This window comes from Hippocampus guttulatus, chromosome 5 (genome assembly GCF_054856545.1).
Source record: "Hippocampus guttulatus isolate MCC_2025c chromosome 5, RoL_Hgut_1.0, whole genome shotgun sequence".
NCBI lineage: Eukaryota > Metazoa > Chordata > Actinopteri > Syngnathiformes > Syngnathidae > Hippocampus > Hippocampus guttulatus.
Genome location: NC_141265.1, coordinates 3,211,777 through 3,239,616, shown reverse-complemented (window position 1 = coordinate 3,239,616; position 27,840 = coordinate 3,211,777). Strand labels below are relative to the sequence as shown.

General features: G+C 41.8%; 1 protein-coding gene across 1 annotated transcript; it reads right to left on the bottom strand.

Annotated features, from left to right (window-relative positions):
* Positions 1 to 23: 23 nt before the first annotated feature.
* On the bottom strand, positions 24 to 27,629 carry gcn1 (GCN1 activator of EIF2AK4). The gene is made up of 57 exons (XM_086111484.1): positions 27,583 to 27,629; positions 26,855 to 26,957; positions 26,678 to 26,741; positions 26,455 to 26,586; positions 25,797 to 25,905; positions 25,364 to 25,462; positions 25,129 to 25,263; positions 24,864 to 25,041; positions 24,694 to 24,768; positions 24,402 to 24,530; positions 24,246 to 24,296; positions 24,063 to 24,161; positions 22,757 to 22,930; positions 22,529 to 22,681; positions 22,338 to 22,430; positions 22,172 to 22,247; positions 20,604 to 20,763; positions 20,309 to 20,498; positions 20,073 to 20,197; positions 19,678 to 19,856; positions 19,503 to 19,596; positions 19,317 to 19,430; positions 19,023 to 19,221; positions 18,785 to 18,937; positions 17,995 to 18,173; positions 17,810 to 17,890; positions 17,266 to 17,409; positions 16,963 to 17,087; positions 16,552 to 16,741; positions 16,383 to 16,453; positions 16,107 to 16,272; positions 15,795 to 15,989; positions 14,997 to 15,243; positions 13,749 to 13,870; positions 13,506 to 13,620; positions 13,235 to 13,414; positions 11,623 to 11,843; positions 11,445 to 11,513; positions 11,220 to 11,358; positions 10,940 to 11,136; positions 10,689 to 10,831; positions 10,476 to 10,593; positions 10,116 to 10,331; positions 9,801 to 9,965; positions 9,552 to 9,713; positions 9,365 to 9,457; positions 9,144 to 9,287; positions 8,781 to 9,050; positions 8,556 to 8,669; positions 8,027 to 8,257; positions 7,744 to 7,937; positions 6,461 to 6,575; positions 5,757 to 5,853; positions 4,674 to 4,822; positions 3,062 to 3,172; positions 1,703 to 1,924; positions 24 to 1,608 (listed from the first exon to the last, which is right to left on the bottom strand). The coding sequence occupies exons 1-57, from the start codon at positions 27,598 to 27,600 to the stop codon at positions 1,483 to 1,485; spliced, it is 8,013 nt and encodes a 2,670-aa protein (XP_085967610.1). The 5' UTR covers positions 27,601 to 27,629; the 3' UTR covers positions 24 to 1,482.
* Positions 27,630 to 27,840: the final 211 nt, after the last annotated feature.

The window sequence follows — 27,840 nt, the reverse complement described above, 5'->3', positions numbered from 1 at the left end:
ATGTGACATTTAAGATACAGGAGTAATTTGGCAAACTGATTTATTGACTACATAAACCGCATTCAGATTGAGACACTGGGTGTGTGTTCCAACAATTAGACTCTTGCCACTTTAATTTACTGTTCATTTTCATACTGAAGCTGAATGCCAGAGTAGTTATGAAAGACCATGCAAAACCCTTAAATGTCCTTGAGTATAAATGCTTCAAAATAATTCACTCTACTGTATGAAATCAAGATTTTTTTTATTTTGTATTGCCTTTTTACAACCATATCAATGGGATAAGAATATTTGCTGTTGTCCAAAAGCAATCCACAGCGCTCCAAATGTTTTACATATATCAATCAGCAACCAGAAACGTAAGGGATCTGTGCCACATGCCATCGCTGTGGCATCTCAAATCATTTGAGTAAATACTGTATTTAACAAGAATGAAAATTCTGAACAGAATTGGCCTCATTCCCATCACAAAACTGAAAAATTATTTGTAAAAGGTTTTAAATTAAAATGTCTTATTTGGGGTTTAAATGGCGTTAAAACAATGAACTAAGATTTTCTGGAAGGGGATTTAGGAATGAAATCCTAACCAAAATTTGTGTGTGAGCATAGGAACTTGTGGCACATTCAAATACAGTTTTTGTATCTGTCTCTGTAAGATGAGGGATGATGGAACGATATCTAAACGTCATGACACAATATCACGATATGAACCTCACAATAAAAGCACGATATTGTGGGGAGATTGGTGACAAAAAAAAGACATGATACCGTATAAAACTCAATATTGAAAAAAAAACAGGAAAAAAAGCCCAATATTCTGGTTTTGCACATGATAGCAATGACACAGAAATTGGCTTAGCGAGTTATTTTGGTGTCATGAGTATCAATTGGTTCAGCGGCGCAAAGCATCATAGTCTATGTAGTTCACAATGCTGTGTTCGCCTGAATCAGGGAGAAAGTAATATCTTTTGATGGAGATGCGCTGCTTTCAATATAAAATGACAACAATATCGTGGCAATTTTAATATCGCGTTACAGTTCCATCCCTATGTAAGACACTGCCACATTGGACCATTTTGGGGCTGAAAAATACTTCTTGGGCCCAGGTAAACTATAACCACAATAATATATTGTAAAACATTTTGAAAGCTGAATAAATGTCAATTGAAAGTCTGCCAAATCACAAAACGCTGTAAAGATGGGGAAAAAAAGTCAAATAAAGCTGAGATTCATGCTAATGCAAAGTCATGTTCTCAAATTGTTTATCTGCTGACAAAAGGGGCAGCTATAAAAAGTTGAGTGTGAACTACAGGTCTGATCTTGCTTTTTTTTTTTAAGTCAGCTTGCAAGTATCCTGAGTTCCTGAGCTGGAAAACAGAGCAACATGAGCTGATTATTGTGTCTGGAGCTCATACGGTGGAAATCACATCAGGTGATCCATTTTTTTTGGCTGACATTATTCAATAACACAGTGCAGTTCAATCACGTTAGGATGGTATCATCTATCTCTTCATTGGAGTCCTGCTGACTGGCAATCTTCTTCAAAGAGCGGCGATGACACTCGGACAAAAGGTCGTTACTTGCGGAGTCCAGAATGGCTATAATCATCTGAAATGCAAAACGTAATAAAAAGTACATGAGTGTCTTCTTGCGTCAATGATTTCCATCTATAACGCACCATACTGTCCGTCAGTAGTCTAACCTGCATGCATTCCTCTCCCTGGCGCAGTCGCAATAGGTTGACGATGGTGTGCTCGCTCTGGGCTCTGACGCTGGTGTTCTTGTCTTTAGTGTTGTCCAACAGAGTCTTCAACAGAGGCTTAATGTGATTTGCCTCCATAGCAGGGGCCGCAGGCTCTTTGAAGACCCACCACAGCACCCGCTCGGACGCCAGCCTGATGTCACTGGACTGGTTCTGAAGACACTGCGGGGGTCACACAGACAGCAGGTGTTACAAGGAACATGAATCTTCCAACATACATGCTATGTTAATACAGCAGGTTCATTATGGGAATAATAATTCAATTCATTTCCAATTTGTTTGTATAGCTCCTTGTCATACTAAATGCAACTCAAAGTGCTTTACAGTCAAAAAAAATTATAAAACCGACCAACAAACAAAGACCTTCCTCACCCACTGAAATAAGATATTATTCCCCGCCCCCCCCACCAAAAAAATAAAAAATAAATCCATTGAAATTCAATTCACGATTCCCAAAATGTGCAGCGTGTCTAAAAGAGCTTCTGATAATACAGGTCTTGAGATTGGTGTTGAGTTTGAAAAGTTGTTGAGTTTGAAGTGAGTTGGGAAGCTTCATTTAGACCAAAGTAGTCCCATATCAATCATCTTGTGGCATCTGTCGGCAATTCAAAACCCCTATAAGGGGGGCGGGGCCATCAATTACCCGTGGGTTTTGGCGTTTGGGGGCAGGGCTCGGTCAAATGTGGTATACAGTATGTTTGGTCATGTTGTTTTGTGGGCATCAAGACTGGATTTGCACTTCATTGTTCAAGTGAGTCAAGTGGCACAGTTCGGATATGCGCCATGGACACGTGGGGGGAGGGGAGACAAAACAAAAAAAACAAGCATGGAATCGAATATACAGTAAATGTATCCCAAAAATGCTTCGCAAATTTCCTAACTTGTGGGACAATTAAAGGTTCCATAAAAGCCTCTTCCAAATGTGGATAAAGAACAGATTAGTATTGGATATCTGCCAATGGGTCTACATAATAAAGTGACAGATTGCATATACTCTGTGAATCCAAGCCTGACATTGAGGTAGGTCGAGGTGGGTCTCATAAAAGTACACGTCAGCTCAGGCCAACTAAAACTTTAACATATGCGTAATTTCATTATAACTTATGTGTTGTCGCTGCCTGGCGTTGGCAGGTGTAGTGTTGCCAGTGAATGTGAAAACAGCTTCACTTGAAAAATCAACACAATCAATGGATACCGTAAAGGCATTAAATTGGGCCGCTTGGACCTGTCGTGTAAATCCAACCGAAAAGACTGGCATCATTAACAAATTGATGACCGATTATGTATTGCAGAACAAACCTTGACAAACTGCGTGATGAAACGCTGGGAAACATTACTGCCTCCATCTACGCTGAGCTGATATCGCATCAGGAATCCCATCCCTCTGATCCCACTGCTGGCAATGGGAATCTGAAAGAGGAGCCAGGTCAAATTATCCACTCATACGCTGACTTCTTTTACATGCAGTCAATAGTCAGGTTAAGTTCAAAATCCCGTTTCCTGAAAAATTCTGAATAGCATGGGTGAGCAGACAAAGTTCCTCCCACATTTGAATAACCCGATTTAAACGAACAATGATCCCTCGCTATTTCGCGGTTCGTTTATCGCGGCTTCAGTGCATCGCAGATTTTTTCAAACATATTTAAAAAAAAAAAAAAAAAAGAAATTTACCTGTATATGTTTATTGGTCGCTACTTCGCGGATTTTCGTTTATCGTAGGTGGTTTTGGTCCCCATTAACAGCGATAAACGAGGGATTACTGTAGATGTCATATCCGCTGCTTACTTTCTACCGTCAATAAAACACATTTTCATGTCACTCACCACAGGAATAAAATACTTGGTTTCTTCCTTGCTCCAAACGTGTGGACGTGTGCATTTCTGTAGCTGAGCTTCGCCATAATTGTTTACCTCTGCTTGTGTATTTCCGACGGACTTATGCACACGTGAATGTGTGTCTGTATACACGTGTCATTTTCACCGGAGACAAAAAACAATGTGAAAATGCGGCGGAGAAATCAAATATAGTATTCAAGTTTAGGCTTGCTATGGCGAGAATGCAGCGCAAACAAGTACTTCCTGTGAATAGAGCAACAGCATCCGCAAAGTGCCTCCTTTGCAATAGATAACCCGATCGAATTGACATAATCCAACACTCAGGTTAGAAAAGGGATAAGCAAGGAATATTATTGTGTTTTAAAAAAAAAACTGAATTAGAGCATATTCGGGGTTTTGCATGTGTTTAGATGGCCTCTAAAACCCTGAATACTGCCAATATTCGGGTTTGAAAAAGGTTATTGATTTTATGTAAACAGTCACTGTGGTTGTTTTAAGGGTTGTCAATACAAGATATTTTCTAAATATCAATATAAAAATAAATCACATTTTTGCATACTGGAAATATTGTAACGAAAAAAAAATCACAAATGTTCAGCTGATATAAAATATGCATCACCAAAAAAAAAACATTTCTGATCCTGAATTCCAATGCAGCTACATAAGCACTGCATTATTTTTAATTTTTACTGAACAAAATACTCCATATACAGAAATGACCCTTTTGCCCAATTAATATTGCATTGGACAAATACTCCAGGTTTATTAAAAAATAAAAAATACCGGTGTACTAAAAAAAAAAAAAAAAAAAAAAAACTCCACCAACTTATACAAAGCATTTTCAAACAAATAAAATCAAACCTGTAATAAAAACTCATTAAATAAAATTCTACCCAAATATAAACTAACAATAATGAAACCCCCCCAACTATTATAACCCTTGTTTTGTTGTGACTATATTTAATGCATTTTTTTTTTTTTAAAGAAACAAACATCTTAATTCAAAAAGACAATCAGGACAGCTGTTGGCAAAGAACAGACGTCTCTCACACACACGCGGCAAACTTTCTGCTCACCCTATCGGCAGTGGCGTTGTTCAAAATGGTCTCCATCACGGTGTCGCAGTATTCCTTCCCGCACAGCTTTTCGGGGGCACACTTGACAGCTATGGCTAGCGCCAAGCTACGACCGTGACGCACCATCCAGTCCACTCCTGACATATCCGCTGCAACCAAGGACAAGCAGGAATCAGCTCTCTCAAAAACCATATTGCTGATGAAGAAAGACATAAGCGCCAGACAGGGACCACGACCTGACATACAAAGAACTTCGTCTCTTTAGATGTATCGTTTCAACAACAGACTGCCTACTGTACAGTTAGCTACTCACAAAGTCACCTATTTGTGTTTTTTCAGGGGAGGGTGGGGGGGGGGGGGGCAAACACCAGCGACATCAGTGGAAGAGTCTAACGTCACCAGGGACGAAGAAAGGAATACAGTCGATGTCCAAAGTCAAAGTCAGGTTGATCGCAGTCTTTGATGCGAGGGGCACTGGTCCACTGCCAGTTCTTTGCACAGATCAACCTGCACGTCGACAAAGACAAATGGTGTCGCGTGCTCCTTTCAGTGCGCGAGAAGAGGCGAGAGTTGGAGCAGGATGACTTGTGGCCTACTTCAGCATGGCAACACGCCTGCTCACAATGTCCCCGGCCAATTTCTGGCCGACAAGAACATCACTGTGCTGGAGCAAACTTTACGATATGTCCTACCCCTCCCCACCCCCTCATTACCAAGCTTCGAGGTAAACTAATTTTAATAATGTGAACAACATTAAGACGGCTGTGAAGAATGGAGCGAGAGAGAATCCTGGAAGAATCACATCTGGAGTCCAAGACATGGCAAAGACAGCTGGGAAAACGTGTGACTTTCCAAAGGGATTGCTTCAATAGGAAAAACTTGTCTGACATATCTTATACGTACGTGTAAACACACAGACAGATGCGCGTGCGCACACGCACTGTCGGCACATGAGATAATCCCGTTATGTTTCGTTCTTTCAGAAAAAAAAAATAGGCTTGGCTAGAAATACATTAAAGCAAACAAACACCTTAATAGATAAACTCAGAGAAAATGAACTTTGCCTTTACAGTGGATACCAACCCAAGATGTGCTGAAGCAACACACTCTTCAGCTCCTCCTCTGACAGAAAAGGGCAGAGCTCACCAACACAGCCAGCTGAAGCCATCCTAGTTGCATCCTATTTGAGCAAGCACACACAAGGAGGTGAGCGGGCAGGCAGACATGAGAGGTCATCGACTACTTTTTTTTTTTTTAATAAAAATGCATTGTGCAGAATCCTTCCAAAGCAAATGGCCTTCAACCTTCTGTATCTTTGAATTGCATCCCACACAGAGAGATCATACATGCTGGCATGCAAGGAGGAGACTTATGAGTGACGTGGCGTGCAAAAGGGGGACCACATCCCCTGAGCTGATATTCAGGGGCTATGTGCCCTGCAGACTCTCGTCTTCACCAACTACTTGGAATTTCTTTTGGTCCTCATCGAGACTTGAACAGTCACCCTTTAGTTTCAAAGCCCAAGATGAGCTACAGCTGCCCTATTTACTCATCAAGAGATTTAAAACCACCTCTTTTGCAAACCACATCCTCTCTCACAACTTCAGTTTCAGCAGTGCTCACAGAAAAAGACCAATACCAGAAAACAGTGTTCTGAAATGCTTCTATGGTTACACTTCATTTGACTCAATTGGTAAATTAGAAGTTAAAGGCTTTTCACCAGAACCCCCCCCCCCCCCAATCCTGTTTCATGCTTCAAGTAATCTGCTCTGCTCCCAATGTCATACCTCGTCATGTCCCAGCATGCCTAGTAATGTGGTGGTGATGTTCTTGCGGATGTTTGGATCCACCTTTGACCCAGCCCCTTGAATGACGAATCTTAAAGCTTGCAGCATTGTCTCCCTGTCAAAGACCAAGTGTGATAACAAAACCGTAAAACACACCACCCAAACATAAAAACCATAAATTGTTGGTGTTGGTTCTATTTGTGTGTGAGAAATGCGGTGTTACCTAAAAATAGATTTTTAAAGGAAACGCACATTCACTTATTAAATTGTCTGCCAACAAATTTACAGTTCAGATAACAAAAGTCAAATAATAAAAGTTCTGGCTAGTTTGATATGTGATGTTTTTGATAGTTATAGGATTTAATTTAATTTTCCTTCCCTTCGGCAAAGCATCTCGAAAATATCCGCTTATCGTTGGTTTTGGCTTCAAAGCTCGGTTTGCTGTTCTATTTAAGTTTGAGTGTGCTCAGTGTGAACAACAGGTTATATTGCCGAATAATCCTGCTGTAAATTAGCGTAATTACGCCACAGAACCCGCAAAGAAATTTACTGACTGAATAGTAGTCCCAGTAGAAACGTAGCAGACAATTAACTGCTTCTATAATGGAGCCCAAAATATCTGCAGCTAACAAAAGGGTTCCTGCATATTCATAAGATATACAGTAATTAAAGCTGAATATGAGGGTTGGTGTTAAGTTGTACCGCTCCTTAGTAGCCACTTACTGTACAACTGTCATATTGCAGTGACATTTTAACTTGACTAACAGCAATTTATTGAGTAGTTGCCCAATACCAGTTATTTCTTTAAACCACAACACTGACTCTGAAATGACACTTGACGTTACGTTTACTTAACCTTGCATGAATGAATACTAGTCAACACATTTAAAAAAAAAAATGGTTTCCATCAGAAATCCACATATACTTTTCTCGATTATTTTTTTGCGCCAATTTTGAATCAGGGTTCCAACTCTTTCATTTATCAACAACAGCCAGAAACGCCGCCGGCTTCTCAGGGCCCTAGCTCACCTAAGATGAACTGAGGCAAAGTGCAAAAGTGTTCTGTGGTCGGACGAGGCCACATTTCAAATTAAAGTGAAACCACACAAAAATCCTCCCTGGCAAACAAGGCAAATGACTATACAGTACATCCAAAGTATTCATGTAGAGTACAGTAACACTGGTAACCGGCCATCCAAATAATATCGCCGTAGGAACTATTTGTCACATATTAGGAATCAATGAATACTTAAGTGACGTTGATCCCCAATAATTGCACACACCTGACTCCAGAGTCCTCTGCATTGCGAATGGCAGAGAGTTGCTCTGTGAAGAGCGGGTCAACCTTGCTGTGGATAGAAACCAGTCGGCCCAGGGCTTCAGCAGCCCTCAACCGCACGGCACGGCTTGAATCTTGCAGGGCCTTTAGGAAGGTGGTCTGCAGCTGTGGCAGGAAGGGCTTCAACGCGATACCCACCTGGAAGATGGAACACCAAACACGAGAGTCAAGCTCCGCATCTCATCTTGATGAATCGGTGATTCCAAGAGGAGAACCTTTTAACAGACCTTTGCTAGCAGAAGGGTAAGAGTCTCCAATAGAGCTGTCTTCACTGTCCAGGCAAAACGGTCACCCAAGATGCGAATAAGGGGCCCAGTGATGTTGACCACAGAGGGGCGCAAAGCCTCAGGGGATGTCAATTTAATAACCCCTCCTAATGCTTTGGCTGCTTCTTCTTTCTGCTCAGGACTACCAGTAAGGACACCTTCTCTCAGGACAGGCAGGATGCAAGTAACACCCTGTAAAAGCACAAAGATGATGTGTAAGGGTGAGAGTTGGTTCCATTTTCCTCAATTTCAATGCATTTTTGTAGTGTGTTCATAAAAATTTAAACTACATGTTCTCTGAAGTCCATGGGGGTACAATGTTTACTAAATATATGCCAATTTTTCAATCCATATACTATTCTACCTGTCTTGGGAAACACTGCTCTCCACGATAGCAATAGAAAATTAAACTGGGGGAGAGCCTATACATTTTCGACATCACTGACGTATTCTACTTGACTATTGAGCGTGCGACAGAAAACAGTCTTACCTTTTTAGGCAGACAGAAACCAGGCAGGTGTTGACCTTTTACATCAGCGGCTGCTGATCTAATGTCTCGATGAAGGTCATCAATTAGAGCCAGCTGGCTGCTTGCGTCCAATTTCTTTGAGGGAAAAAAAAACCCAAACAAAAAAAAAAAAGAAAAGCAAACAGTTAGCCGATAAATGACTCCAGCGGCGGAATATATTGGAAACATTCATTCACATGAACACACCTTAGTGATGGAGTTGATTGTGTCCCAACTCTGAGACAGAACCTCTGGGTTGGTGTCATTAAGAAGGTGGATGAGGCCTGACAGCAGGTTACGTGTATGGGCACTATAGTCTAGGCGTGTGCGGGCAAAATAGGCATTGAGCATAGTAACAGCGGCCTGTCGGAGGCCAGCATCCGAGTTTCGAGTCGCCTCCAACAGATCATCGATGATGATGCGTTGGCCCACTTCATCGTCCACAGAGAGGATCACTGTTTGACAACTGCATAATTCCTGATGCAAAAAATAATAATCCCAGTTACAACAATGTAAAAACAAAACAACAACCAAAAAACAATAGCATCAACATAGCTTGTTAAGTGTTACCTGAGGTTCATCCTCTGTTCCTAGTTTTCCTTTAAGTGAGGAGAGGAGGGCGGGGAGAATGACGCCTAGGTGGCGGGTCAGGGCATCACCGGCCACAGCTGACAGGAAGGCCAAAACACGAGTGTTCACAGGAGGCGCAGTCAGCTGAGGGTACAGGATTTGGTTTAGTCAGTCACATTATTGCTCTTCCTCTTCCGGTAGTTATGATCATCAACTGCTACCTTTGGCACCAAATAGGGCAGCACTGATCGGCTCTTAACTGCCATGACTTGCTTCAACCCATCCAAAGCAAACTCTGCTGTGTCCTCATTATCCTGGAAAAAGATTTAGCACCAAAAAAAAGAAAAAAGTGAATAGCCCATAGCAAGTGTAAATCTGGTTAGAATGTTTCCATTTTTAGTGACTTACAAGCTGTTTCAGCAGAGTAGGCAGGATGTCATCCAGCGCCTGGTGACCAATGGTTACATGGAGCTGCTCAAATGTTTTGGCTGCAGCCTCTCTAACTTCTTCCAGTGGGTCACAGAGAGCCTTCCTTACAGTGGGGACCAGAGACTCGGAGAAGACCAGCACCTATAAAATAATAACATAATGTCAGTCTTATTTAATGGTGATGATCTGCTTGACCCATAATGAGGAAAATGCATTTAAATGACTGACCGCGTCTTTGCTGGTGGACTTGATGATCTCACTGAGGCCAATGCAGACGCCCTGCCTTTCATCACTCTTGTCAGAACGTAGACCCTGTTCCAGGATGGGAATAATCTCTGGAAGAATCTTCTCACCCAGCTTTCTCACCAGATCACCCAGAGTCCGAGCAGCGATCTGAAATCATGCAGATACATGCATTGAGTAAAAAAAATTATTTTTTTTTAAAAACTAAACCAAAAAAGCACGGTGTAGTTAACTTTTGCAAACAGAAAAAAGGTAAACAAAAAAAAAAACGCCAACAAGATAAAATCATCAGGTACATACTGTTCTCTTGTCAGGCCAAGTGGAGGCCAAGAAGCTGAGCAGGAGGGTGAAGAGGGTCGGGAGGATTTCTCGAAGGGTTCGTGGTGTGTTCGATACCACTATCTTCCACACGTGTAGAGATGCCTGGCGGACTACCAGCTGGGTGTCCGAACGGCCCATGTAGAGGCCGGAAAGCACACGGTTACGCCGCTCAGCCCCAAGAGCTGAAATGATAGCCTAGAAGTGAGACAATTAAAGTTAACCACAGACAAACACTTCAAATGTTTCCCCTTTTGATACGAAACACGCTACTCGGATTCCATCTTAAAATTACTCTATTACCAGAAATAATTATCTGGTTAAAAAAAAAAAAGTCCTTACTTTATTTGATGCAGCAGTTCCAAAGTTGTCATCTTCTGATGCTGTCTCTGTGGTCATCTTTCCTGTCACCCCAGAGATATGGAACAGCAGATCTCCAAGCAACTGGACAGAACTGAACCTATTAGGGAACACAAACATGGCCACACAATTAAATGGAGATTCAAACTACGTCCATCCAATCTCCACACTTTACTGAGACTAAGTCTTGCCGACCTGATTCTCCAGAGGTCATCAAACAGCCCCTGCTCTAGTTCAGGAAGCAAGAGTGCAATTGCAGTCTCTGCATACATACTGATGATGCGCTGGCCAGCTCGTAGCGCAGTGTCTCTCACATATTCATTTTCATCAGCCAGGGCCTGGTGATTCAGACCGCAAATGTAAAGATCATCTATTCAAATAATAACACTAAAATCATTATGCAATGATTGAATCACTCCGAACATTCCAAGCAGAGAAGCAATTACCTTTAGAATACAGGGGATGATGGGCCCGACATAGGGAGTGAATTTGTCTCCAAATGTGAGAGGCAGGTAGATGAACATCATGATGTAGCCATCTCTCACATGGGATGCTATATCCACCTTACTCGCAGTCTGTACCACATCTGGCATTAGTTTGTCCAGCTTCTCAACTCCAAGGCCGGCCATCACCTCAGCCAATCCTGAATATACCAGAAATTGAATTCTGTCAGCAATTTTAGTTATTTTACTTCAAACAAATGAAATGATCAGCAATGTTAGTCACCTTGGGCTGCCCCAGAACGATCTACTGAGCTCTGCTCAGAGGCCAGCGTCTCCATGAGCCACGGCAGAAGGTCATCAAAGCAGGATTCACCCATTCCCTTCACCATGGCGCCCAGGGCTTTGGCTGACACTGTACGCACCTAGAGAATAGCATCTACGGTATCAGCTTCAGACACACGGACACACACTATTGCCGCTTTATTTGTCAATCAATCACTATTCCCACCTCAGGCACTGGGTCCAACAAGGAAGTCTTCAGTCCAGGGATAACACTAGGTAAGTATGGTGACAGATCCTAGCACACAACATAAACATACCACAGTGGTTCATTGGCCCACAGAAGAAAGTGCTTGACAAGCTAAACAAAATGTGATACAGCCTTGTTGTATTGCGGAGAGCCATACCTTCTGGTCGGTAAGGGAGTACATATTGCCAATAATTTGAGCGGCCATCTTGCGAGTGTCAGTGGAACGATCCTGGAAGGCTCTCTGGACGATGGGCATGATCAGAGCGAGTGAAGGGGCATCAATGAAATGTACAAACTTGGTGTCCAGAAGGGTTTGAAGACATGTCTGGGTCCTTCGAGATGGATCAGTCAGAGCATCCAGCAGAACGGGCGTTATAGCTGAGAAAGAGATCATGACAGTCACTATGAATGGGGTCTTATGACATACAATCCAAGATGATCCATACAGATTACTCAATTTGAACACTCTTGGGTGTCCTGCTAACTGCAGAGAGTTCTACCTATCAACCTAAAGGGATGCGAGACTTGAAGAAAAAAGGTCAAAATCCAGTTTTAAAGAATATAAGGATTTCTCATCTGCACAAGTCTCGTGAAATATGTTGCCAGCTGTTAAGCCATTTCTCTGGACAAGTAAGCCACCATGTTGCACCTTGTGACCAGATGCTGATCTTGTAAAAGCAATGGACTTTGGTTACAATACAATTCAAGACATCTTTATTGACATCGTGCTTTCACAACAGCTGCAACAAAAGCGCTTTACAAAACATTTAACATAACAATAATACAGCTTGCTTAAAAGTCCCCTCAATAAAGAAAAATGGAGCTCATTAAAGGGAACTTACTGGAAATTAACATGAGAGACATTTTTGATTGAAACCGAGCATCCCGGATAAAGTTTCTGTCATCGTTGGTAGGACCATAAACTCTACACAGAAGGCTCCGAGTTGGAACCGAATTGGCAACGTAAAACTGGTGTCTTCTGTTATTTATAGAAATATGGAAAACTGCATGACTAAACCAATGAATCAACTTTCAATCAAGTCATTTTAGACATAGACTGTCTTAATTTGAATCTACAAAAAACTAAAATGTTGAGCAGTCAAAATCAGAGCTACTTTTGAGGATTGCAGAACTAGCTGCTGAAAATGTGTTTGTGTACAGTGGTCCCTCGTTTATTGCGGGGTTACATTTCCAAAATAACTCACAGGAGGTGAAATCCACAACGTAGGAAAGTTTTTTTGTTTGTTTTTTTTACAATTATACAATATTTAAAGTCTGTAAACTTCGACCAAAAACATATTTTTCACATTCCTCTCATTTAAACATGCTCAAAGTTCAAACATTTGCAAGGAAAATAGGATACAGTATTATTATTATTATGTTGACTGTTGTACTTATGATTATTTATTATTGTTAATATTATTTTACAATGAAACAAAGGTAAACATCTGCTTTAACACTCCTGTTTTGTTGTGGGGCAAAAGGTTAAATCTAGCAAAGAAAAAGGGATTCAGGACCCAGAATATAGTGCGGATTCGAATGCTGTAAAAAACATCATGTAATTATGCAGTATAATATAAAGAAAGTCAATTAGGACACAATGCAGGTTGTTTGCTGTAAAAAAAAAAAAACTACTTGGGGGGGGGGGGGGATCTGTGATATAGTGAGTCTGCGAAAGGTGAACTGCAATATAGCGAGTGACCGCTGTATTTCAACATGGACACATAACCAAAAATAAATACATTGATAAAAAAATAAACACCTCTCACCTAGAATTTCGGGGTTACGGATGACTGAGCCAATTTGTCTGAGAGCCTGCTGACCAGCTTTTTGCACCTTCACATGGGAGTCAGTCAACACTTCGGTCAGTTTGGGAACAATATTTGGCAGACAGGAAGATAACTGCTTAGGTGCACAGAAAGCCATGGCGCCAAGTAACTCCACAGAGCCTGTAAAAGCAGATTTGGAATATTGGATGGATGAAAATGCCCATGCTTTCACAAGACTCATGGCTTGTTTTTGTGTGTTGTCCATGCAGACCCGCTTTGGTCCGCCACGACTCCTCTTCCAGGGCCACGAGCAGAGAAGGCAGAACTAGTTTTACTCCGTGTGCACTCAAGTTCCTCATCACTGCCTTAGCACAGTCATCAGCAGCCTGGTGCAGGGATGAGGGAACATTACAAACAAATCCACATAAACCATCCATTTGAGCACGTTGTGAAACTGATTTGAGAATTTGATGTTTAACAAAAAGAAACACTAGGAATTGATTCTCTTGCTCACCTCTCTTACATACTGATTTCCGTCTCCAAAGCACAGCAGGAGGTGTGGCAGCACATGAACAACATAAGGCTCAAACAGTTTGCCCAACATGTTGCACAGCATCTCGAAAGCAAAAAGTGCCCCTGAAAGAGATGAAACATCAATATTCTAAAAATGCAACAATGAATCCATTAATAAGACTACTAAGTGATCAACAAATTAATTGGCATATTCTGATAGCCGATTCATCGTTTAGAGATGTGTTTCTTAACACCAGAGAATCATCTTTATTGGCCAAGTATGTAGAACACACAAGGAATTTGTCTCTGGTAGTACAGTCTACACTAGTATCATCAATAACAAGAAACTACGATAAACAAGAAGAATGAAAACAGGACAGAACAGAAAACGAGACATGCCAATGTGCTCTGGCAACCTGAATAAGCAAAGTGCTTCTGTGGCAGCCACAAATGCTGTAGACTAATTTTCTAAAAAGAAAAAAACATCAGAAAAATAACTTTCAAAACAAGCCTGATAGAGAAATCTATGAGCAAAATGGTATCATGTTTAAAGTTTCGGTTAATTTGGGCATGTCTGCACATACTCAGCGCAGAGGGGTCGGCCGTTTAGGCGGAGGAGTAATCACGTCAAAGCAAGGGGGACGAACAGATGGAAAAAGGCTTGACTCAATCACAACGTGGGAATAAACGAATTGGGAACAAAGAGCTGTTGAATACCAAACGACGGTTTGGGAACAGCTGTCGCGCCCAGGTGGACATTTGTCATCAGCAAAGTCTGTGACTTGTGTCTTCGGGTAGATCAGATCACTACCGAGGGGCCGGACCGGGGGGCGCGGTATGCAAATCTCCGGGGCAGTGTTTTTCTTGTATTTTGCATATGTTCACAATAAAAGTGCGACAGGAGGACAAGGGACTCTGAGTGTAATCACAGAGCAACTAAACCGTCGTTCGCGCTCAGAAATCCACTTCCGCCGAAGAAAGACAATCTTCCCTGTGTTTCGAGTCATTTGTTTAACTTTGTCCGGGTAAAAAACCCTGACAAAGCCGCAATAATAAAAGCTGCGGACCATTTCTTGAACTTGTGCACTTCATGCTATTGGGAGTTTTAGTGGAGTTGAGGCTCAGCAGCTTGTCAAGTGGCAAGTTTGATGGTGTCTGATGTAAGACCCGAAACACCCTACGACCCCAGTAACATCACTGACGATGTGTCCAGGTTGCACCACAAGGTGTATTCAAGTACAGTCCTCACCTTCCCTTCGTCTGAAGTTTTTCTTGTCCTGAATGGCATCAGTCAGCGTTGCCATGATGTCCTGCTGTTTGAGAGCCAGGATACCAAGTCCTTTGACCAGGCCAGCAAGCCCATAGGCAGCTCCCTTCCTCTCAGCATACTTGTCACTCTCCAGCAGCAGCTGCAGCAGATTCCTTACTATCCCTGCAGCATCTTCTTTGATGGCAGGCACTAAAGGAGGCAAACAGCTGGCCACTGACTCTTGAACCTACACGGGGAAGGACAGCAAAGACATTATATATTGGAGCACAATATGGCTCTTTAATTAGATTCAAAAGCGATGGATGATTATTTTCTTCTAGTAGCTTGTACTATAAAGTCTCAGTGTGTTGCCCTGGAAGCGAGCGGGGACTTTCAGGGAGCACTCTGATCAAAGAGTAAATTTAGTCATAACGGAGTCCTTCTGTTGTGAAGACCATGAAGAGTGTAAATTAACACAAGAGTCAATAAATATGCAGGTAGATCATGCATCCGATTCACTAATCCACCCCATGGTGGAGACTGCAAAGGCCAAAGTGGATGGCTGAAAAATGGTGAACAATTCAGGCAACAAAAAAATCTGAGAGGCATGCTTGTCCACAGTTCATTCCTTGTTTCAAGAAGGAACAAGAAATGCACATTGTTGATGACCACAATGCATCTCACTGTTTATGTGTGCACTGTTAAACTGCTCACCATCACTTCATGTTTTGGATGACGCTTAACTTAAACAAAAATCATTTCGGCATCAAAGCTGAAAAAAGAGCCAACGTTTCTTACTTGCTGTGCTGGTGTAGAAAGAGCTGTGATAAGCTTGGCCACAATGGGTTTGACCTTCGGGTCATTTTTGTCCAGATGTTTGGCCAAGGAGCCCATAAGAATAACCACACTCTGACGGACAGCGTCATAGCTGGCGTCCTGAGGCGCATTTTTCAGAAACTCTTCAAACACAGGAAGCAGGGAGCTAACATTGTCCTGTAACACACATCATCACATTTAGAGACTCGTTAACTTTGAAGAAACATAAATGACTGTATGATATTATATGCACTGAAAACTACAAGGAATGGTGAAAAAAGGAGCGGGCCGCACCTTTCCATGCGTGTTGAGGGCTGAGAGCGCTGCCTCCAACATGCAGCGCCGTACGTCAGTGTGACGGTCATTCAGAGCATCAGGAACAAAGAACAGGAAGAGGGGAGTGACCTGAGATTCGTCTAAGTACTGGGACAACTTGTTCAGCGTGAGAGCAATTCCACACCTAGAGCCATGAGTGATAAACAATCTCAGTGCAAAATGAATGAGTGCGAGTTGGACAGTTCCATTTCTACGCATCGGAATCCATATGATGTTGACGTTCTTCTCTCTTACCTTGCTTCCCATTGATCCGGTGGAGATTCCGAGATCACTCTGCCCAAGGTATCCAGCACAGGTGGTGGTCTCTTTAATGAAGATAAATAAAGGTTTGTTTGGTTTGGTTCAGAAGCAAACAGCTGCCACAAATAATGTTCGAGATAATTGGTATAGTGGGCGCGCTCACATAAAGTTTTTGGTGGTAGAGCTCAGTTAGCTGTCCAAGGACTGGCGCAGATTGGTCTCTATAGTGAGAAACGGCACTTGACAGTGCTTCAGCTGCAGCAGAGCGAACAGCCTCTTCATGATGAGTGATGTCACCAATTAGTAGGGAGCAGAGCTCTGGGACCAACTCCAGATCAAGAGACTGCCAGAGTCTAAGAGGACCAAAACATTTTGTTACACTTTGGTTTCTCAAAATTGCCCATTTAAAACAATGCTGAACTTGTTTCCACTGCCACTTAAAGACACGGTCATACTCCTTTAGACTGCTTTCACTGGTAAGTACTTGTATCATCCAATGGGGAAAAAAGTATTTAACGTCAGCATTCCAAAACCAAACAGAAAAATAATACACATAAAAACTCATCGTATATACTTTTCAGCAAATGCTCGTCCTTCTTCTTCAACATCAAACCTAGCGATCCAGAGCCTGCGCAGCAAACTCAGTCCACTCTGCTCTGTACTGTCTGTCGACAGAGCAAACTCCATTTCTGACAATCCCTGTACACCGGGGGAAAAACAAACAAAAAAAAAAACGATATAAATTTGTTTTCATTCAAGGTATCATTTGTTCAATTCCGTTGGGCTTTTTGTGAATAATTGAGCTACTAAACTCAAAGTGAAGGAGAAGAGCAAAAAGCTTAAAAAAAAAAAAGTAATTGGCTTATTTGAAACTCACTCTGAGAGCAGCATCACGAACAGAGAAGCAAGGTGAAAGGAGGGCGTTGAGCAGGACATCTATCTCTGACTGCTCTGCTACTGTGCAGCCCTCACCTCCCCCGGCACTGCCACAAAGTGCTGTTAGACACTGAGACGCCAACACCTAATAAAGAGTTGGAACGGCATGTCAAGCTGCACAGTCCACAATTACACCAATGCAGAAAAAAATAGTCATATTTCGCACAAAATATTGAATGTTTTCAATATTTCTGTTTAAATTAAGTGTCATACAAAACATGAAGTGACAACACATGTACAGAGTTCGACTAATGAAGGCAAAGTTTTACACACACACACTCAACTATGACTCTTGACAACAACAAATTTCCCATGCATATGACAGGTGGGTTTTTCAGTTGCCATTTTGTGAAGCTTTTTGTCCGAAGTCGAAGACAGATCTAGAATATGGCTTGTTTTGGCTTCCCTTAAACTGTAAACTTTCTCTCTCTTAGTACACATAATTAATTAGGCATTAAGACAATGCTTGAATTGGCAAAGTTCACCTGAAGTCTTGGTGTCGCAGTGGAAATAACTCGGGTCAGCATCATCAGCATGTCAACACGTGGAAGCAGTTCAGGGCCATTCTGAGAAGATCAAAGAGAAATTTAGAAGCAGTCTTGCCAAAACGGTATGCAAGAAGAACCAAAATAGATCCTGTTTTGAATGTCAGTATGAAAAGAAATTCTACCTCGTCTATAACGGTCGCCTCATCTGTCTGAGCCCGAAGCTGACAATGCTCATGGATGATTTGCAAAGATCTAGTCATCAAGCTCTCAGTCTCCTCTGTACTGCCTGAAGACTCCCTGAGTGTAGCATTCAGGAAAGGGAAGCAAAAGCAAAAAGCAGGGGCAGGCAGTGGGGTCACACCTGGAAGAGAAAAAAAACACAGTACAAATAAGACAGGTAGGAACTACCAAAATCATAGCCATTGTTACAACTAGGTTTCTGCAGGGTTCGATTCGTATCGCCGGCCTTCCTCTGTGGAGTTTGCATGTTCTCCCCGTGCCTGTGTGGGATTTCTCCGGTTTCCTCCCACATTCCAAAGACATGCATGGCAGATGAATGGAGCACTCTAAAATGTCTCTAGTGTGAGCACAGATGGTTGTGTATATGCACCTGCCCTGCGATTGACTGGCAACCAGTTCAGGGTCTCCCCCGCCTACTGCCCGAAGACGGCTGGGATAGGCTCCAGCGCGCCCCGCGACCCTTGTGAGGTTAAGTGGATCAGAAAATGGATGGATGGATGGATGGATATATATAAAACCATCCAGGTCACCTATTACAGTGCCCCATAGATGAGGTGCGTCTCTCAGATGATTATTCGGCATTTTGCTGTGTGCATAATAAAGCACGTGGACTGTGTATAGCAGCTCATTGTGCATCTGCTTAACATCCCACAGGCCTTTTGTAAATGTATTTGCATTATAAGCACATATTCCAGACAGGATTTGACAGACAATGATCATGCCTCTCCTTACCACTCGTCTTGCCAGCTTTCTGAGGGACAGTGTGGTCATGTAGCAGCTGCACAGTACGGGTAACTGCCTTGTCCAGGTCCTCCTGCTCCCAGGCCACATCCATTTTACACTCAGGCTTTAGCAATCGTAAAGTCACATGTCCCACAAGAACACCTTGAAAAAAAGCACAAATCGCTATATTGTGGTGTCAAATTGAACGGTGCTGTCTATGGAAACCACTATCACGCAAGTTGTGTACCGAGATGATGGAGGTGCTTGGGTATGAGGCACACTCCAATGTCCAAGAAGATCTGCTGGACACGTGGAGCAGTCAGCGGGGAGCGCAACAGGGGCAACAGAACCTGGAGGACTGAGGGTAGCTCTCGGGTAATCTGAGCTGGTCTCTCTTTGAGAACAGCCACGAGGAGGCCTACTACACTTTGGAACTCTATATTGAGCTGGGGAAAATGAGAACCAAGTCAACGGTCTACAAGGTGAAAAGAATAAAAGTCACATATTGTGTATTTTTAAAGAAAACGGTTTGCTTCCTTACCCCATGAAGTCTTTTCCGTATAGTTTGCTCTTTATCACGTTGCAATTCAATCATTTCCTTCTGTTTGCCGGTGAGCTGCACGTCATCCTTGATGCCCCTTTTCTTCTTAATCTCCTGTGAAATCACATTTGAATTTACATCCAGGAATGACATTTAAAACAGCATAGAGAAATGACTTTAAACTACCTCCTGTAATTCAAGTCCAAATATCTGTTCCTTGTAGGAGTAGACTTTGTTCTCTTTCTTGATATTGCCTTTCTTGGTGTTCTCTTTCTGTGCACTGGGAAAAGAGTGATGGAAAGATGGACATCATTGAAAATACAATCGGCCAATGACATGACAGACTGAATGTATCTTTTACTTTTCAATGATGGAGTTGTCATAAAGTTCCCCCTCGGGAGTCAGCATGATAGCGTACTCCTCTCTGGTGACATGAACTAGAGCAGGTTGGGAAAGCTCCTTTGTTATGTGACTGATTACGCGAGGCAACAGCTTGTCTGGAGAAAGGCTGCAGAGGGCACCAACAGCATTTTTCACTGCCTGAAGAAAAATGAATCACAATTTCCCTCAGGACATATAATTTCGTTTCATGGATGTTACTTGTTATATGTTATTGGGAATTTCTCCATTGTGAGACAAATAAAGGTTTTCTTATCTTATGTATTTATGGCCCTTTAAACAATATTTTTTCTTGATGTCATTCATTTTTCTGTATAAACAAAATTAGGGCAACACTAAGGAACAGTAGGGATTAACCTGGTTATCAGTGTTGACCTCCAACAAATGTGGTAGAATAGCCTCCAGATTATTTTCGATGAATTCTTCTGCTTTTATGTTCATGGAGGAGAGCAGGAATGGCCACAGATCACTGCGAGCTTCCACTTAGAAAGATACATAAAGAATAGACAGGATGTAAAACACATGAAAGGTATAAAAGGCAAGAAAGTTACCAAATGGACAGTTGTGTAATATGTAACAGGCCCTTCTTGTACCTAGGGATGGATGATGAGCAACAATGACGATCTCCATAGCCAAGTTCTCTGATTCATTAGGGTCTCCACATTGACTGGCCGAGGCGCAAATGGCATGCAGTGCGTCCAACAGGACACGCGGGCGAACGTAGGTGCGACCAAGCTCGGTCAGCTCTCCAGACTCTAACACCAAGACATCCTGAGGTATAACCTGATAAAACAAGCATGTCAGACTTTTTCTATGCTTTTAAGAAAGCAAAGCAAGATTTTTTATTTTTTTTTAAGCAATGTTGTTTAGAAAATTTGTGGTCCTCACTTTGTGTTTGTTGATGACAGCTCGAAGTTCGCCGAGAAGGCCCTGGGCAAGGTTGGAGCCACCCAAGGAAGAGAGCAGCTTTCTGACCGTCTGTTTTGCTCGCTTCCTCACACGCCAGCTCTGGGACAACAGGACCGCCACGGTGGCACTGTGATACATCCTGCAAGATTGGTTGGATGCAATAAAGATGCAATGTTACTCCTTTCTTTGAGAATTGATGGAAAAGAAAGATGCAGCCACTGATCAGGGTTTAGTTTCAATTACCGGTAGTTAGGTCTGATTCGCTGCCAGCCCAGTTAAAATGGATCTTTTTGACATTTAATGCCGTCAATGGCAGTGAATGAGCTGAGTCATTCCAAATTACCACCTCAATGTTGTACCCGTGGTCCTTTTCATTTTATAGAGAGAGCACGGCGCCACAACATGCACTTTCTGCTAATGTGCTTGCATTGCGACAAGCCACCCGATAAGATCGGGTGCCAAGTGCCAGAGGAACATTAGGTATTATATTTATGTGTGTGGGAGACACCATACTTTAGTATTAATCAACCTAATGAAAATATTTGAAGGATCGCCAAAATATTTTGGACTTCATGGACAGTAAAGTGGTTTTATCATTTAGCATAGGTCAGTGCCAATGGAGAGGAAGATGTGATGCTCATAAAATCCAAACTATGAAAGCAACTGGTCTTAATATTTGCAGCAGTTGAAGTTGACGAAGTAGAGATGCTTGCAGAAATTTTGCTGAAGACTGACTGCAGTTTTATGACATTGAGCGACGTGAAGCTTGTTTACATTAAGAGTCCTGGTCATGCCGTTACCATACAGTGGGAAGTAGGAGCCAAACACCTGGCTTCTATGTCTACTTGAAGCTAAATAAGACCGCGTCGAACTTCTTTTACCAGAACACAAGCAACTTTATAACTAAGTAGTTAGTGATAGGCCTCTAAGCTTTTGAAGCGAAATAATTCAGAAAGTAGTTAAACATGTGATTGTACGTTGTCGCTGGCCTCTTTTTTACGTCTTACACCGTTACATCAGCAGGAAGCGGGATTGAAATGTTTTCTCTTCTAAGATGCAACAATTGGAATTCCCACATTGGTAAACTTTGAAATTGTCATAGAAAGTGGATTTGCAGTTTCCATGGAAACAAAATGATATTTTCTAATTTCGCTATACAGGAAATCGAGCACCCAATTCACGCAAAGGCTAATGGTGCGTAGGAATAAGATGGAGAGGGGGTCCTTTGTTTATGTCAGTACAAACATATGAGTTATTGCTTTTCATTTAATTGTTTTATATTCATGTTTCTCCATACAAATACTACATTTACTGTTCTTATGACTAATACCATGGGAGAGTGTACTTTCAAAGGGATTAAAAAAAAATCAATGCTCTGTGTCTATTATTCTTAACTGAAACAAAAGTTGGCTCCGACTACAAAGACTTGTAAGAATAGGGGAAAAAATGAGACCCAGAATCTCAAAGTTGATAACTACTGCTTTACCACATGCGGAAATAAAAGTCAAGGAGACACTCATTCATTAAGCTTTAGAGCACAAACTCACTGAGCTTTGCTGGTATTAAGCCTGTGGGCATGATCCAAGAAAAGTCTTTCGCAGAGCAGCAGCACAGTCAGCTGAGCTAAAGACAGACCAACAGAGAGAAACAATGCTTTACACGTTGAATTTATTTATGAGGATAACACATAAGAGATTATAACAAAAGCCTCACTTTCATCACTGGACTGGCAGATGAACTTCTCGGTAGTGAAAAGTGGCTTCTTGTCATCCAAGATTAAGTTCCAAAAGCCGGAGAATTTTGCTTCTGTAGAAAGTGTGTCAACAACTGTCAGTCCTACAGCCAACAGTTTTTAACCAGTTCTCCTGAATAAGGTATGTGATTACTAAAAATGTGAACATCACCTGTCACTGATTCAAGCAGGGAAAGTCGACTCAGAAGAACCGAAGCCGCCACTCCTTCAGAAAGAAGCGCATGCTGGGAGTTTTGCGCTGCAGCTTTTTCCACTGTTTGGAGCAGCAAGGGAATAAGCTGTAACGCCTGGGCCAGAGTGTCACCTAAAAAGGGGTCAAATCAAGTGCGATATTAGAATCTATACATTGTAAAGGGGTTTTTGCCTTGTGTGAACTGACCTTTGAAGGCCCCGAGCATGGCCTGGATGTAGGCGTGGCGAACCAGAGAGGTGGAAGTTTTGAGCATGAATGCCTTTTGGAACCAATCTAGCAGAGCGCTGGGAATCTGCACAGTAAGGCGACTGCTCCATTGGGAGAGCACTGACACCCCGTGCACCAAGGTGCCCTCGTGAACTAAATTGAGCAGGTAGCAAAAAGTTCATTTAAATGGGGGGATGGTTATGTCTCAAGCATTTCTTAAATTGTACTTAGCTGTTGTATAGGTATATGTGTGTGCGTGCGTGTGTCTCTTCAATGGCAGTCCCAAAGGTAGCACTCCATAAAATGTACATTTGCTTATCCTTCAGATTCAGAAAACTTTATTTATCCCCGTGGGGCAATTAGAAATCCTGTGATTGAAGTGCAAACGGTTTTAAATATAGTCAAACCTCGGTTTTCAAACGTCTCTGTTCGCGACCAAATCGGTTTTCGACCAAACATTTTGAGTTTTTATGCTTCGGATGACGACCGAATTTTGGTTCTCGAACAAACTGAACGCACTTGAATGCGTCACTTGACGCTCCCTCGTTTAGCGTTCCATGGTGAACAGACGTGTTCAATAAAGATTTTTTTTTTTTAAAAGAGCATGGTTTCGGTTTTCGAACAAAACGGTTTTCGAACAGCCTTCTGGAACGGATTATGCTCGAAAACCGAGCTACAACTGTATATCAATAAAATAACAAAATAACTTAATGAAGGAGGTCCTCGGTATTCGATGGAGTTATGTTCCTATGGCAGTGACAGATCCATTTTTTTATTTTTTTTAATGAAATGCACTGTATTTCATCACAAACTAACCTGCACTAAGACAGGTGTAAAGGCACAATCACACTAAGTATTTGCATGAAAAAGCTTCTCTGCCAATTTTTTTATAGTAATTGAGAGTGCGTTTTTATGCCACGAGGCAATGAATTCTAAACTGCTGCTCAAACTAGTTCATTGCCTGTTGCTCGGCACTCCTGTAAACCAACGGCCCACGGAAACTGTTCATGAAAACCAAATGTTCAAACTACAAATTCCACTGAACATCAAAATAAACATTTGAAACCACTGAATGATTCAATTAAATCATATTGTGGCAAATTATAATGTAAGTCATTTGCATCGCTGTCCACAATGTGAAAGTGTACACAACACTGGCATGGCAATTTCCTGATGATGATGAAGCAAATATTTACAGCATGAGCTCCAAGGACTTTGACCTCACTTAACCAGAGTGACAAAGAGAGGTGGAGGAGGGGGAAAAAAATCAATAAATCAAGGATACCTTCTTGCTGCAAATAAGGGATGAACATCACTGTCACTGCAGAGCTCAAAGTTTGACTTGAGCCTCCTGACACTGCATGGTGGCTGCAGCTGCCAATCCCTAAAAATCAGAAACATTTATAACCCACAGGTTCGTTCTCCCTTCTTTACGTGATGAGGATTCACAACAGAAGATGTCTCATACCTGACAAAACACTCATTTTTTGGGTGACAACTGTTAGCTTTCCTTCAGATCCTGTAATCATGTACGTTGCAAAACGTTAACATTATTTCCGTATTATAACTATGTCAAATATAAACCCACAAAGAAAATCGTTGAGATAGCTAATATCTATTTCACCTCCAAGAATCTTGAATAGGTGTGTGACAATGTCCTGTACAGCATTGGTGTCACTGCACTGTCGGGCCAAATTCTGCAGTGCCTGGATTGCTTCGTCCATTAGCTGGGCATTGTTGGCTTTCAGTTGGCCTTCAAAACAAACCAAAAAAAAAGGAGAGAGACAGACGTTACTGGTCACCATGTTTTTTTCGCACGTTTAAAATACATCTAGGTAAAATGTAAATGGGCAAATGTTAAATATTTTTTTTTTTGAAGAGACACCCATATTCAGTTTTTGATTAAAATCCCTTACTTGCTATAGCCTTTCCAATATCCATGGCATACTGACTGAGATCAATAGTCAGTGCAGACAGCAGGCACGAAATTGCTGGTGAGAGATTAATTAGGAGACACTCCATTAGGAATTGAGGAATAAGAGAGTGGGTATTAGTCATAGCCATGACAATCCAAAAAGCAGCTCACCCTGCATAGCATTCTCTGGACTTCGCAGCATCGTCTTCTGAATGCTGGGGAGAAGTAGCTCCTTGAATTCAGAGTGAGAGACGTGGCGCAACAAGGAGCCACTTTTGTCCAGAATGTGTTGATGGGTTTTTGTCTTACTCATTAAGACCGACTTTATGTACAAGTCTAACATGGCCCCCTGCAAGGTTGTGAGTGTCAATTTATTTAGCGGTAAGTATAACAGAGCACTGAATCTACAGTCCATGATATGATGCAAACAACTTACCTTATGCTTGTCAATTGTTGCCTTGTCCTTCTGAGATGTGCAAAAGTCCAAACACACACCCAGCATAGCTAGCGTTGTAGGGCTTGGGTCCAGACTCAACAGGGCGCTGATGTACTGATCAACCAAACCCGGATTCTGGGAAAGAAGCCAAAATGTCAGATCTCTGCGGAACCCAGTGTGTACACGTCAGTGGAATTGATGATGTCTGACTCTTGTCTATGAGTCTTCTACTCACTCTCTCACAAAGATGAGTGAGATTCTTCAGGCTTGATTTCTGAGCAGTAGATTTGGCTCCACCCACTACCTCGGCCACAAGCAGGCTCTGAACGTGAACCTGAGCGACAGCAACCACCACGTCAACTCAAGTGACAACGTTACATTTGCCCGTTAATGTGACAATGCAAATCCATTCACAGAAATACGTTTCAGTCAACTGCCGCGATATTGTGGTTTATCTTTCACAAAGGAAAAATTTGAAAAGTGTGTTTGTATTACGTCGAAATGTGTTTTAATAAGTACTTAAATGTGTTTCAAGTGTGTTGGAAGGGTAAACCTTTTAAAATCACAGATCGATTTAGATCGTGAGTGGATCTAAAATATATCCCCGCGATAAATGACAAACAATTAAACTGTATATAAATGACAAATATAAAACTTTAGGTATTTACCATTTTATTCCAGGTTGGTCCTCGTCTTTTCTCCGGTGCAGAAAAGACAGCTGGGACTAAAAGGCAGGTCCAAGACAGGCCAATGAAGGCAGCAGAGCCTGTACTTTTCCTGAAAATCAAAGTATGAGTATGAAGAAATAAACCATGCATCATTCAGCCATTGAAACTCTATGGTAAAACTTGTTAATATCAGACTTTCTCGCCTGGAGAAAAAGTCAGGTGACCGATACAACATCTGTATCGCTCAATAGATACTTGTTACTAAGGCACAGAACTTTTTAAGGAAGCACATCTGTCAATGGATTGCAGCTCCGCCAAATGAATCAGGCATCTTTTGAAGCTAAAGTCTTCCCTTCAAGTCCGTGTGATTGTAAATCGAGGTCCCACTGTATTATGTAAGAAACAATAATGGATAATGATTGGATGACCTTTTGTCATTTGTTTTCGAGAGTCATATTCAACTTGGACAGGAGTTCTATATGCATATAGGTTGCCTACAATCCAATGACGTAAAATCCAGCATGTGAGCTATTGAGTAACAGAATGACACAGTGCCGAGTCTTCTGACACAGTATCAATACCGTATCAATACCTAAAGCTTTATGAGGCCTCATCTACCGATCACAATCAAACAAAATCAGTTGTATGACATACATACCCTGGCTCTCCATTTTTACTGACAACTCCACTGTTGAGAAGGCAGTGGAGGAGGCTCATAACCAGAATGTCAGGCTGGCGTTCAGCCAGCTGAGCAATGGCAGAGAGGATCTCTCTGCGGGATGCAGCATCCCTGACAAATACAGAAAAGAAGAAAAACAGTAAAAACTAAGAATGCAATGCACGTGTCTTTCATAAGACCACATATTAACACACACACGTACCTATATCTGTGAGGAGTCAGGCAGAAGAGCTTGCAAAGGCCTTTGATGGCAGGCTCTGGTAACTCTAAAATAAAACAGTAGCCCAAATCACAAACCATCAGTGGTGACTGGATCTCTTTTTAACACAACTAAATCTAAACTAAAATTACACACACACAAAAAAAGCACCCACATTACCTTTACCCTTTAAACATTGTCTCAGCTCTCCAAAAATCTCCTTACGCTCTTTCACACTGGCTGTAGTCACTTTTAGAGCAAATTTCTTCAGAGTGTCGGAAACCTTGAAAATAAAATAACATTAGGCATACCAAATCAAATAACACGTTGGTAGTGTACACTTGAAAAAACAGTCACGCGATGATTTAATCATTCAATCGAAGTTTATTCTGAAGGCTTCGCTATAAAATCAAGTAGTAATCGCCAAAGAAGGACTTTAAAATTAAAACAACTCCTATTTTTGCATCGATTAGTTTGAGGGGCTAAATAATGCCAAGCTCTAACAAATAACGAGGGCATGCTTAACGTTATCATCTATTCGACAGTGGTTTGTGTGATCTATACAAGTCAAAATCAGCTCACTGGTGTCCAGCTATTTAGATAATGCTCCAAAAAGATATAATTAACTTCCTCTCCAGATTGTATTTGTTTTTTAATCTTAAAAAAACGTTGCCTGGCCGGCATTAATTGCCCAAGGCAGCTGTTTATAGAGGGCATTCTCAGGCTACGTAGCACTTCGCTATTAGCTATAAGGCTAAATAAATTCTGGCCACGTGTCTCTTTCAGAGTTCACACACTCCTCTAAATTGTGATGATATTATTGGAACTATCACGAATGTGGTGGATGAATGACATAGAACTCATTGTGAAATATTTTACCGTGTTGCAAAAAAGCCAACCACACATACCTGCATGTCCGCTGCCATGTTGCCGGTCTTACCAGCGGAAGAACATGGCGATGTCACTACCGGTGAGGACTCGCAGTGGCAGTAACTCTTCGAGTTTATTGCTTCTCATGTGACTACAAGTGCATTTTTTTAAAATACTGACGATGGTGATAATGATGATGATGATAATAATAATAATAATAATAATGTGAACTCCCGCTATATTGCAGATGAGCAAAATGTTTTTGAGTTTTTTTACGGTAATTCATTTTTGTTTGT

What these genes read in the sequence shown, in the direction of transcription:
- gcn1 (XM_086111484.1), bottom strand. An exon ending in GACAACTCCATCATTGAAAA is followed by an intron (nt 19,597 to 19,677) that starts GTAAAAGATACA and finishes CTCTTTTCCCAG; the next exon opens with TGCACAGAAAGAGAACACCA. An exon ending in TCATCCCCTGTATTCTAAAG is followed by an intron (nt 10,832 to 10,939) that starts GTAATTGCTTCT and finishes CTGAATCACCAG; the next exon opens with GCCCTGGCTGATGAAAATGA.